The 13,317-nt window shown below is 45.2% G+C and overlaps 1 protein-coding gene across 1 annotated transcript in view; it reads left to right on the top strand.

Annotated features, from left to right (window-relative positions):
* Positions 1 to 13,317, top strand: part of MYO5B (myosin VB) — a 404,810-nt gene that overhangs the window by 224,467 nt on the left and 167,026 nt on the right. Inside the window, exon 10 of the mRNA XM_014593958.3 lies at positions 2,206 to 2,471. Within this exon, the coding sequence (XP_014449444.1) occupies positions 2,206 to 2,471 (266 nt within the window). The remainder of the gene's footprint in view (positions 1 to 2,205; positions 2,472 to 13,317) is intronic.

The following is a 13,317-nucleotide window of genomic DNA, read 5'->3' on the forward strand; positions in this document are numbered from 1 at the left end:
TGCTGCTAGTGTTACCATGGAGACACAAGTGCAGTTACTTGGACATTGAGGGCAATTTGTTTTAGATCTTTTGGCAATACCGATGCATAAAACTAGTCTGGTTCCATAATGCTGTACTCCTTTAATAGATTTAGCATTATTTAATTAAGCTTTAAATGTAACTTCAGGATATAAACTCAGGGCCAACATGAAACATGTGGCAGAGCTGAAAAGCAGCATAAAATGCATTTCTGCCTTCCACCCTCTCCTCCACCAGATTGCATAGCCTGTTATTTTTGCTTACTCAATTGTGAAATAAAGCATTATAGCAACAAAATGCTATAATTTTAAGTTTCCCAGTGTGGCACAAAAAGTGTTGGTGGGCTTCATCACATGTGCAGCATGAGTTTCAAAAATGGGCTAGGGCTTTGTACGTATTTGCTGCTTAAAGTGAACCTGGTACATTCTTTAACTACCATCAGATTTCTATCAATGCTGGAAAATAGGTCAACAGCAGCCACTTCATACTGTGAGGCATTATCATTATTACTGCAAAAGGCATGCTGTAATTCAGTAATACATCTGGCAGTGCCAAGGTGATGATTTAGACCACGTGCAGAGTGCACTGTGATTGTAGTCACCTTGTCTACTTATGGATTGGGGCCCTTTAAAAAGGAGACAACACTTCTCTTAGGCTATAAACAGATATTTTCCTTGGAGTGGGATCAGCTGTGTTCCCCCAGGATTTCCCCATTTCCAGAGGTGTGCCCTGAGCCAGGGCACAACAGGGTGGTGCATGTGCCTGGGGAATCTCCTGCTGAGGCATTCCCTGGATGCACCTCTGCAAGTGGGGATGCACTTGGGGCTTGAGGGGCCCAATCCTGCATGTCTTAGCTATATCCCTACAGGGAAATTCCTAGGACATGCAGGATCAAGCCTCTAAAGTCCCAAGAATGCCTGCCTGGGGACACTGGAGACCAGGGCAGCTCTGGGCTGCCTGTGTTCTTTCATCTTAAGGCACACGGATGTCCAGTGCAGAAAAAAGCAGCACAAATTTATACGACCTGTTGGCATGGCCACAAAATTGGGCTTTTGTGGTGCAACAAGGGCCATGGATATCTGTTTGCTTGAGGTTTGTACTGCCATAAAAATTTTATGGCGGCACTAAGCTGACATCTGTTTTCAGCCTTAGATGCAGTAGGAAATATCTTGAGAGGGTTCCCAGAGAAAAGATGCCAAATGGCAGAAGCATCTTCCCAGGGAGAAGGGGTTTAGGCACTTCTGTCAATGCAAAGGATGCCCATCTAAAATGTCTGAACCAGTTTTTTTGGTTTTGCACTCTCATTTGCTTGTGGGAGTTGATGGTAGGGAGCTGGACTCAGGATGGTTCAGTACTGTTGAAATGATGAGTGGCTTGACAGTTGTAGAAAGAACAGAACTGAGCCATCATGGATGCTGTTAGTCTGCTGCCACTATAGAAATCTATTCCTTTCTGTTAGGATCATGCCACTGATGGAATTTCATGCACAGAAAAGCCATATAATGGGTGTTTCTAATGCAAATGCTGTTGGTAGGATCTAAGATCTATTTAATCTATTTCTCTCAGACACCAGAGGGATTTGAATAAACATTCTTGTTCTTCACATTGTTAAACAAAGCTTAACCTGACATTGTCCCAAGTAGAAACCAAGTATTGATGTTGTGTTTTGATCCTTCCCCTAGAAATGTAGAATTACATTTTGCACCTTGATTCGGAGATCTCTCTAAGGATTCTGCTGTCAAGTCACTCATCCCTTCAGTGGTTAACCTTATTTTGAGAGATTAATTCTCCTTCTGTATCTCTCTTCAGTCAAGTAAATTGGCTCTGCAAATTTGTTATCTGCAGTTAATGACTGAGTCAGAAATTAACATCATGAGGCACATCTGAGGTTGGTTAAAATCTGTATTTGGTCATTAACTTCAGTAACAGCTTCTATTATAAATGATGTTTGTTCAGTACAAAATTGTACGTGAAGCTGAAGCAGCAGTTTCAGAAATGGGTCTCACTCCTAAGAGCGACAGATGTTTTCTTTCATTTCTTTGTTTTCCCTCCCCTCCCCTTCCCTCCTTTCTAACTTCCAGTAGAGATATAAGGTAGCCCTGCAGCTTAGATACAGGGGTGGTTTTCTTGTCTGCCAGCCATGCCTCATCAAGCTCCTGCTGAATGTGTATTTCTCTGTTTCCTAGAGCCAGGATGAACACCTGAATAATTTTTGCAGCTTGCTTGGAGTGGAGCACAGCCAGATGCAACACTGGCTGTGTCATCGGAAGTTTGTCACAACAGCTGAGACGTATGTCAAGACCATGTCTGTGCAGCAAGTCGTGAATGCCAGGAATGCCCTAGCCAAGCATATATATGCCCAGCTGTTTAACTGGATTGTGGAGCATGTCAACAAAGCCCTGCATACCACCATCAAGCAGCACTCATTCATTGGGGTCCTGGATATCTACGGGTAGGAAAGGTCTCCATTTCTCAGTCTCTTGACTGAAGTAGAACATTATCAGTCGAGGGAATAACTGATTTCTTAGAAACCTTTTCCATGCAACGTCTGTTCCAGAGCAGATTGCTATAAGTGGTTGCAGTTGCAATTCATTACCTGGTAGAAGTTGCATAGGGTGGACTTAACGTACATATTTACATGTGCCGAGTACAGTCTTCCCTGAAGTGCTTTGCAGTTTGAAGGATAATGTCCATAACACGTCTCCTCCAAGATGGGAGATGTGTAGATCGGGCACAGATAATGCTGCTAATTTTGAAACTGCTTCCAATTCCAAATGCTCCCTGTCACGTCTTCAAACTTGGGGCTGTTTGAATGATGGGTTTTGGTCTCATGAGGATTTCCAGCATGACACAGGAGAAAAGAGCACTGTACATATCAGAAGGTCTGGACTTTCATTGCATTCCACAGGGGAATCATGCTGTAGGTAGGTTCAAGGATGGTCTTGTAGCTAAGAGACAGGGCTGAAGATCAAAGACCTGGTTGCTGGTCTCCTCTCAGCTCTGCTATGTTTCCTGCCTGACCTGTGAGCCAATCGCGCTGTCCCTCAGTTCCCTTAGCAGCAAAACATAACGCCAGTGACACGAAGTTGTCATGAAGCCAGATGGTTTTTAAGTGCTCTGAGAGCATGCAGTGGAAGTGCAATGCATGGAGCTCTAGTCTGTGACATATGGCAAAGGTCTACAATATGCAACTAAGGAGGTGATGTACTCCTTTGGATTCACAGCATGCTACTGCCACGACTATAATGTGCTTGTTGCCCTCACATTTTCAGCATTTTATAAAAATGGCACTGAAGCGGCAAAGAGGGAGAGGAAGTTTTAGCTAAAATTTTGCAAAACAGATGGAGGAAGAGTGAGGTGGATTCTGTGAAGTCTGGGAGGAATGTGGAGATGGGCCATTGCCAAAACTGTTAAGTATTTATGTTGCTACTGAACTGGGCAGATTGCCTGTGCCCAGGTGGGAAATGGGGTCATCTCCCTTGTTTGGGGTTTTGTTACCATTTCCACATTTAGGCCAGTTTTGTCCCCAGATCCATGTATGCAAAGGTATTCTTAGTTGTAGGGCTGTCTGTAGCATCTTCTAACAGCAGACTTCTAAGACTCCATGCTGTATCAGGAGCTTGATTGATTCCACCCCCATGTTGCAGCCTGCCAGATTTCCATAAGGTGCCAACCAGGGGACCTTTCTGGGTGGGTCTAGAGATCGGTATCCCTGTCCTCACTGCTGAAGAAATAAGGGAACCTCTAGTGTCAGCTGTTGAGTGTAACAGGAAGCTGAGGTTAGTGGGTGGAGAGGAGGAAATGCTAAGATGTCATCAAATTAATTGTGAGGTTTGTCAAGTTGTGACAAGTTTAGAATTCACTCCCTTGTCTAGGTATGCTCTGGGTTCTCAAAAAATACTTATACTTGCCTAATAAGTAGGCCTGTGCAAAACGGCTAGTATTCACTTCAGATATGGCTTTGGCCGATTTTTCAGGGGACTGTGATTTCAATTTGATTTTGAATCACAGTCCTGAATCGATTTGGTCAGATCTGATTTAGAGATTCGGCAGGTCCTGAATCAGGCCCCACTCCCTGCCCGGCCCCAGCTCCCAGCTTTAAAAAAAACAAACAAACAAAAAATGACTTGGTTGAGCTCACCAGCTTTTGCCAGGTGGGAGGGTGACCTCTGCTGCCCCATGCTGCGTGGGGGGGGCTCTGCCACAAGCCCCCAGAAGCTCTGATGGCTGCTGCAGCATCTTTTTTAAAATTATTTATTTATTTATTTATTTATTTTTAAAGAGCTAGGAGTTGGGGTGAGCAGGGCAGCAATGGGAGGGAGGATCTGGGGGAGCAGGCAGGGGATGAGGCCTGGCGAATCTTTTCTGAATTGATTCGGAGACCTTTGAATCGATTCGGACCTTTTTATTGGTCTCCTGATTCAATTTGGATTGGGTATTCGGCCACTGAATTGGGTCAAATATCCTCCGAATTGAATCAGCATCCGAAGGGCGCAGAACCCTACTAATAAGTACAGTTACTAAAATTTAACCAATGACTCACTTCAGCATGAAGTTCCATGAGACTTTCACAGTTATTTGTGGCTGATAGAACATTAAAATTGATGCATCTGAGAGGTGACAATTGCAGTTTTCACTCCTGCAGTCCAACATAATGGTGATTTGGGTGGAAGAGTCCTTTTTTACTTGTTCATAGGCAGTACTTTCTAGAGTACTTTGGGTTTCTTCATAGTTTCATAGTTGGTAGGGTCAGAAGGAACCTGAGCAGATCATCAAGTCCGACCCCTTGCCATGGCAGGAAAGGATGCTGGGGTCAAATGATCCCGGCTAAGTGGCTGTCTAGCCTCCTTTTTAAGATCTCCAGGGCAGGAGCCAGCACCACTTCCCTTGGAAGCTGGTTCCAGATCCTAGCCGCCTTGACAGTGAAGCAGTGCCTCCTGATATCTAGCCTGAATCTACTCAGTCAACTTATGGCCGTTGTTCCTTGTTACTCCCGGTAGTGCTCCGGGGGGAACAGGGACTCTCCCAATGCCTGCTGGTTCCCCTTGGCGAGTTTGTAGACAGCCACCAGATCCCCTCTCAGCCTTCTCTTGTGGAGGCTGAACAGGTTCAGGTCCTGTAGCCTGTGCTCGTAGGGCCTGCCCTGCTGCCCCCTGGTCATGCGAGTGGCCCTCCTCTGGACCCTCTCCATGCTGTCCACATCCCTCCTGAAGTGCAGCACCCAGAACTGGACGCAGTACTCCAACTGCGGCCTAACCGGTGTGGCATAGAGGGGGAGGATCACCTCCTTGGACCTGCTCGTGATGCATCTGTGGATGCATGACAAGGTGCAGTTAGCCTTCCTGTCCGCGTCCCCACACTGTCGGCCCACGTTCATTTTGGCATCAATAATGACTCCAAGATCCTTTTCTGCCTCTGCACTGACGAGAAGGGAGTTCTCCAGCCTGTAGGTGTGCTGCTGGTTCTTCCTCTCCAGGTGCAACACCTTGCACTTGTTCATATTGAAACCCTTCCTGTTCTCATCTGCCCACCCCTGTAACCTGTCTAGATCTAGTTGTAGCCTGTCCCTCTCCTCCAGCGTGTCCAGTTCTCCCCACATCTTCGTGTCATCCGTGTATTGAACAAGGTGCTTTTCACCCCCTTGTCCAAGTTGCTGATGAAGATGTTGAACAGCGCGGGCCCGAGGACTGAGCCCTGGGGGACTCCACTGCCCACATCCCTCCAGGCTGAAAATGACCCGTCCACAACCACTCTGGGTGCGGCCCTCCAGCCAGTTGGTGACCCAACTGACCATGTAGGCATCAACACCACAGTTGCCTAATTTCTTAATGAGAATGGGGTGAGAGACGGCGTCGAAGTCTTTCTGGACTTTAGGAAGGCCTATGTCCACTGCGACACCTGCGTCCAAGGATTTTGTGACCTGGTCATAGAAGGCCACCAGGTTGGTCTGACAGGACCTGCCTCGAATGAGCCCATGTTGGTTGTCCCTAAGCATAAACTCCCCTGCTGGCCCCTCGCAGATGTGCTCCTGGACAATTTTCTCAAAGAGCTTCCCCAGGACCAAAGTAAAACCAATGGGCCTGTAGTTTCCTGGGTCCTCCATCCTTCCTTTTTTGAAAATGGGGACCACATTGGCCCTTTTCCAATCCTCCAGCACCTTGCCAGAGCACCATGAGTACTCATAAAGCCATGCCAGGGGTCCCGCAATGACCTCTGCTAATTCCCTCAGCACTCTGGGGTGGAGATCGTCAGGACCTGCTGATTTGAACACATCTAGTCCCGCCCGAAGTTCCCTGACTAAGTCCTCACTGACCCTCAGCCTGGCAGCACCTCCCCTGGGTCCGTCAGGGATCTCAGTGTGGGGCATGCCCCGGTCCCTGCTCAAAAAGATGGAGGCAAAGAAATTGTTAAAGAGGTGTCTTGAAGGTCCTTGCCACAATTCTGGCCTGGTATGACAATATCTTGTTTGGGGTCTGGCCAGCAGAACAAGTTTGTTGGTAAGGAAGCTGGTTTGGGGATTTGGAAACATCCAGAGTATTCCAGATGGACTTCATAGGATCCAGGAAGTGTTTGTGCAGTCACCAGCTGCAGTATAATCTGAAAAGTAGAGCAAGCTAGAGAAGCTTTAAGCAAAATACTTTTGTCTGCCCAAATCCACTTGGTTTTAGAGAGATGCCCACTGGCTGGCATGTGACAAACAGATGATGTTATTGAAGAATCCATGTGTGTTATAGCAGAAAGCGGAGACCCAGTCAGACAGACGTCAAAAAACTAGGCACACTTGCAGAAATCTGAATATTGGGCAGATCTGAGGGCAGTGCCTATGCAAGATGAACTTAGATGCAAAAAGCTCCTTTAATGTGACAAAAATATATTCCAACCACAGGATCTCTGGGCACTTGGTGACAATAGTGTCATTTCCCTATAATTCAGGAGGTTGGCAGGGCACAAAGCAATGGCAGCACAGTGCTCAGGAGATGCTTCTGCTTAGTGTTAGATTGTCAGCCCTTGGTACTGTGATGATAGTGGTTATGAACTAAGATTATCTTCATTCTGATGCCCCTCTATAGCTGGACATTCCTTAATGCATTTACTGTTGTGAGTACTAAATCTAGTTTAATTTGACATTTGTGGCATAAATAATTTGTGTAAACTCTTCTTGCTGAAGGAGTAATATTATCCATAGACTGTGGCATGTGTTGGCCTGGTCTACATGTTAGTTTAGCAGTAATCTTCCTTATACTGCCCACTTTCCTCACTTGTAATCAAGCCTAGCTTTTAGACAAGGATTTTTATGCTTTTGTGAAAGTCTCAGTCTTTGCACTTTTTGAAACCAAATGTATGAGCGAGCTCTGTGCTTGCAAATGGTTCTCATGGAAACCTAAGTCCTATAGCAGGGGTAGGCAACCCCCGGCACAGGTGCTGGAGTGTGGCACGTGAAGGCATTTTGCTAGGCGCACAAGTCGTCAGGGCAGATGGGTGAAAGGGACTGGATCTATCCTGCCTTAACAAGGATCAGGCCTTTTATGGCTCCCTCACTGTCGTCCCCTGGCACGCCAACATCTTATAAGTCGAAGTTGCGAGTGTTTTTGGCACTCTACCCAAAAACATTGCTGGCCCCGTCCTATAGTGAGGGCAGCTATGGGCTGAGACCCTCCCGGGCTGATAAAGGACAAACTCCTCCTGACTTCACTGATTGCACAGGTTTTATTGTTTATGCATCCACATGGAAAGCCAGCCTACCAGCTGAGTACCCTGCCATGAGCCAAATAAAAGTTCCTCTGACCAGAGCACATGCAGGATTGTCTAGTGAGAAAGAAAGGAGCTGGGCTTGGAGCTCAGAGTGCCAACTCCCTGTGGAGCTGCAAAACCCCCACATGTTTTCTATATTATATCTATCTGTACCTATATCCCTACATGTAAAAGTGGGGTTGAGGTGAGGATCACTTAGTAGTCAACGTTCTTTCAAAATGAGCATTACTATATAAATGTAAAGTTCTAATAAAAACAGCGTATCTCAATATACACTTACCTTTTGAATCTTGCTTAAACCTATATTATACTGAAAAATAACTACATAGTTAGACTTTCTAATTTCTTGGAGTTCCATTAATATATCTGGCATATATGCCTTCTAAACGGGAGACCTGTTGTCAGGTGTACCTTTTATCACTAACCTTAGCCTTTTTTCATGCTGGATATCTTTTTTTTTTTCTTTGAAGAAACAGAAATGTTTTGTCCTATAGAGTACAAGTTTGCCCAGCATAGAAAGTTAAGGGAAATGCATTCTTTTTTCAACATTTGAAAAGAAATCTGATGTTTGAGAAGCTCTCATGCCCCCTTGCATTGATTTGAGGACTAGAAATTTGGTAATCACATTGGCAATGTGCCTTTTGGTGTCCCTGTGAGTATCTGTCCAACTGATAAGCCTTTGAAAAATTGCAACATGCACCTGCTTAGTAGACGCTTCAGTTTTAGCAGTTAAATTCCCACAAGACTCCATCCCTGCTCAGGGTCAAGTATGACTTCTCAGTGATTGCAGGGTTGGGTTGTTGTAGGGTCAAGGCCTGAAAGCAGAGCCTCTCTTCCTGCTGGCCTCCAGATGGGGTGGAGGAGGAAGCTGCTGGGTTCCAGTGCAGAAGAGACCTGAGCTGGACTTGAAGGGGGAGGCAAGTAGGGAATGTAAAAGGATGGAGGAGGAAGAAGCCAGGAGTGGGAGGAGATGGTGGAAAATGTGGGAAGGATCTGGGAGCTAGTGGGGGGATGGGGATGTAGAGGTTAGGCTATGAGATAGGGTGGGTACTTGGACAGCCTGTGTGAGAGACTGGGAATGAAAACAAGTGGGGTGAGGTGGGGGTGAGAGATCTGGAGAGAAGGACTGACTGGGATTGAGATGGGACAAGGAGCTTGGAGAGGAGCAGGGTGGTATAGGGAAGGAGTCCAAGTTACCAAAGCTGATGGGGGAAGTCCAGAGGCAGAGTCAAAGTCACAGGCTGAGTTAGGGACCAAGTTATAAAAGATAAACCACGTTTCCAAAGGCCAGAGTCTACACGCAGAGCTGAGCAGGGTCAGAAGCCAGAAAACCAAAGTGTGCAAGACACAGAGAGGCTTACCATGGCAGACCTTCAGGTAGAACTGCTGGCTGGCCTCCTGTCTGCTGCCACTGGGGGACTTCAGTCGGGAAGTTGCGCTCCCCAACAGCCAGTCACTAGGCCCAAGCAGTTGCTGGCTTGTTCATCAGGTGGGGTGGTGCTGCCAGGTAGAGCCTTGGGCAGGCTTGGCCAGCTGGCAAGCTAGCCTGCTTACAGACTTGGGGGTGGTGGAGGAGAGCCCACACTTTACTTTCAGCTCAGCATGCCCCCACACCAAGTTCAGTGCATGCTTAGAAGAGGAGTCACATCAGCTTGACCTAGTTTTCCCAGCATATGTATAGCTCACATGCTTCAGCAGGGCATTTTCTTACTTTTATCTAAAAGCTGATTAAATCAACTATTAGATAAAAGTGCTTAAAAGTCCGGCTGAAGTGTGCGAGCTATACAGATGTTAGGGAGCTGGTTCAAACTGATGTCTTTTTGTAAAGCGCTGGTTTTTCCACATCTGTCAGCAGTCTTAGTTCTGGCTTGGCTGCCTGTTAGGGCCCCTGACACTTTTTAGGGGACCTAAAACTTGGACAAAAACCTAGAAAGGAAGATTAGGATTGAGAAGCCATTGTGAATAGGTAATTTGGATGGGGTAAATAGACCAGGGGAAAAAGAACTATAGGAGATGGGGCACTGTCAGTGGATAAACTGGTCCTGGTGGGGGACTGAAATATTAGTGAAACTGGGAATAGGTGGGCAAAGAGACTAGGCCTGGGATGAGAAGGTGATGAGTGTGATGCTAACGTCACACACAGGAACAGGGAGCCCAAATTAAGGACACACAAGCATATAATTTGTTCTAATATTTCCCAACATTAGCACTTGACTTGTGCTATCATAATAATTTATTATCATAATAGTGTGTGTGAGTGTGCACATGTAATGCTTATATTTGTGTAATGCATTTTTTAAGTCAGTATATAGTCGCCAAGTAGCTATCACACACACGATTTGGTTAGTCTTACATTAGTGGAAAAACTTGAATATTTACTAAGTTGGAACTACTTCAGAGGAGCCATACTGTTTTATAGGACAAATATTATTATTTTGTTTTACCTACGGGGCAAGAAAACTGTAACGAAATTTTAAGGTCTTGAATAAATAATATTCCTTTATGTAATAATAGGCTGCCTAAGTACGATGTTTATTATTTTGGCCTGGCAGCTGTCTAATGCTAAGCACATTTCCATAATGTATTTTATAATCCTCCATGAAATTATTATGGTATGGAGGCTTTTTTCCTCTGCTCTTGTTTAAAGCAGTGCTGGACACAACATTTGATTTATATTTGCATAATTTGAAAGCTTACTACTGGCAGCCTTGCAAGCCTTGACTTTGATTTTCAACGTTAAGTTTGCTGTTTTTGTTCTGCTTTCTTCCACCTGTGGAATGACTTGCTAGTTGATGTTAGCAAAATGTCTGATATTTTCAGCCTTGGGTTCAGGCGTAGAATCTATAGGGTTGGACGGGAACTCGAGGGTCATCTAATCTGATCTCACTCACTAATCTGATGCTCACTCTCTCAAACCACCCCAGATAGATGGCTGTCCAGTCTTTTCTTGAAGACTTCCAGCAAAGAAGATTCTACGCCTTACCTAGGGAGCTGTTTTTCCTTCAGAATGCTAGAGCCCAGCTTCGTAGTAATTTAGGTTTCATCTACTTCAATGCTGGCCTGGAAAGAATGAGCCAGTAGTTCAACTTTCATGGCATATATTTGAGCCTTTATCAGCGGGCAATTATGATAAAGGATTTTGTGGTGATTTCCTTCCTAGTACTTGAATTCAGGAAAGAGGTTTCTCTTCCTACAACTGTGACTCATGGGCATGTCTATATGTGCACTTCAATTCACCTTAGCTTATTTTAATGCTTATTACAGCATCACAGAAAAACATGGAGCGCTTATACTTGAGTGCGAAGGCTGCTCCAATGTGCTGGAATTGTAGCATGTTGGAGCAGACTTGATTAATTGAGTTTGCTGGAGGGTGGCAATTGCTACTCTCCAGCAGCCTCCTGCGTCTTGTGTATCAGTGTCCCTCTGCTGAAAAATGGCAGTGGGGGTGCTTAAACTAAAGCTTGTTGAACGAACTTTAGTTCAAGCGCCCACACCACCATTTTTAAGCATGGGGATGCTGATGCAGGCAGTCCTCGACTTACAACGTTTCAAGTTACGTTTCGCAATTACGTTTGTAAATTGGCACCCTGTTTCAACTTTATGACATCAGTTTCGACTTGCGTCGGATCAAGCGTTGTAACGCTCGCTGCATTGCTCATCTCCCTGGAGAACATCTATCCAAACTTCCTTGGATACTTTCTTGAAGAAAGCAGACAAGACTCCAGAAAAACCTGCAGCCAAGACTCCTGAGAAGACTCCAGCCAAGAGCCCTTCAAAAAGTCTAGCAAAGTCACCTCAAAGAAGTCCTTCCAAATCAGTGATTGCTATTTACAATATAAATACATTAATGTAGCTATATTCCTCATCTATAATTGATTCAGCACAAAATTCTGGGGTATTTTTGGTGAAAATAGGGTATCAGGCCTTGGTTCAGGAACCAATCCCCCATTTATAACATTGTTTCTTATGAGAAAATTGGTTCCGAGTTACAACGTTTCAACTTAAGACACAGTTTTCAGGAACCAATTGTGTTGTAAATCTGAGGACTGCCTGTACATGAGATGTGGTGGAACTTTAATTACAGAAGCTCTGCTCTAATTAAAGTGCCACCCTCGCTACCGCCAGAGCACGTGTAAAAGTGCCCAGGTTCTTTCACTAATGCACATGAAAATATGCTAACGTGCCTTTTTCTAGTACTTCACAATGGAGGTACTAGATTTAATGCACATTACGTAAAGCACATTAATGAAAACGTAGATGTGCCCCATGAGTGTGCAAAGATAGCCATTGCTAGAAGAGTATTTTGTTGATTAGAACTACTTGTTTCTGCTAGTGTCTGAGCAGTGGCAATGTGTAGAGGGCACATGCACCCCCCCAAGAGTGCCGGTGCACCCCCTGACTGGCCATGCTCGCCATTTAGGTAATGGGCACAGGGGGCAGGTGGGAGTGCCAGTGCTCCCCACCTGCAACTGCTGGCTGATTTGCTGCAGCCACTCCATGAAGCGGCTGCAGTGATTGGCCATCATGGGATCGGTGACCTCTCCCCCAGTTGATAGGACTGGTCACAGGGGGGACATGTGCCCCCCCTTACTAAGGCTGCACTAGTCACCCATGTGTCTGAGACTCAAAAGCAGTTCTTCAGCATCTTGCAAATGCAATTCTCTTTCTCATAAGGGAGTGCATGTTGATATACCCCGAGTCAGAGACAGGCGTGAGGATAGTTTTTCTTTTCTGTTTGTAATAAGAAAGGATACAAGAATATACTGATGGGTATGGACCCAGTCCAGTTCTGCATAAGCAATAGTCTATAGTGTAGGTTTTGGTGCAAGTAAAAAGTTTGGGATTAAACCTTTTGTAAACTGGTGCAGCTGGAGCAATTGGCCTTTTGGAGACTGAGATATTCTGAAGATGTTTTGAAAATTTCAGTAAACTGAAAAATGTGTTGCAAAGCAAAAGTCTGGGAAACGCCATAATATCGTACCCCTATGTAATGCTACAGGCAGGTACACACTTGGGAGTGTGTGCTGGAACACAATACGAACAAATACATAACAGCAAAGATCCTTATTTAAAGACGTTGGAGACAGATTGTGGAGAGCAGATGAGAAACAAATGAAAGGAAGAGTCTGGATACAGGTTCCTCAAAGTTTGCTGGTCAGGTTTGGCATAATTTTACAAGAAATATGCATGTTGCAGCAAGCTGTTTGCTTTGTGTCTGTACACTGAGAGCAGTAGGGTGAATGCTGAGACTCCCTTGGTAACAGTTACTATCATAATTACAGTTGTGAGTTTATTGCATCCAGCGGGCTTGTTTCAGGCTGTCTGGATATTGCTCTGACTCCCTCTCCTTCTCCCAGTCCGTTCTATTTGTCATCTGCCCTTACCATGATTTGTAGTGCTTGGTCCTGTGAAGCAAGTGGGAAGGGCCAAGGGCAGGTTTCCTTTTTCTTTTTGCACCAAGGTTTAGGGAATGCACTGAAATTTAGTGGAAACAAAAAGGCTATTTGTTTTTTCTTTGCATTATGAGATCATGGGAAACCAGGCAT

The sequence above is a fragment of the Alligator mississippiensis genome, chromosome 3 (assembly GCF_030867095.1).
Source record: "Alligator mississippiensis isolate rAllMis1 chromosome 3, rAllMis1, whole genome shotgun sequence".
In the NCBI taxonomy this organism is placed as follows: domain Eukaryota; kingdom Metazoa; phylum Chordata; order Crocodylia; family Alligatoridae; genus Alligator; species Alligator mississippiensis.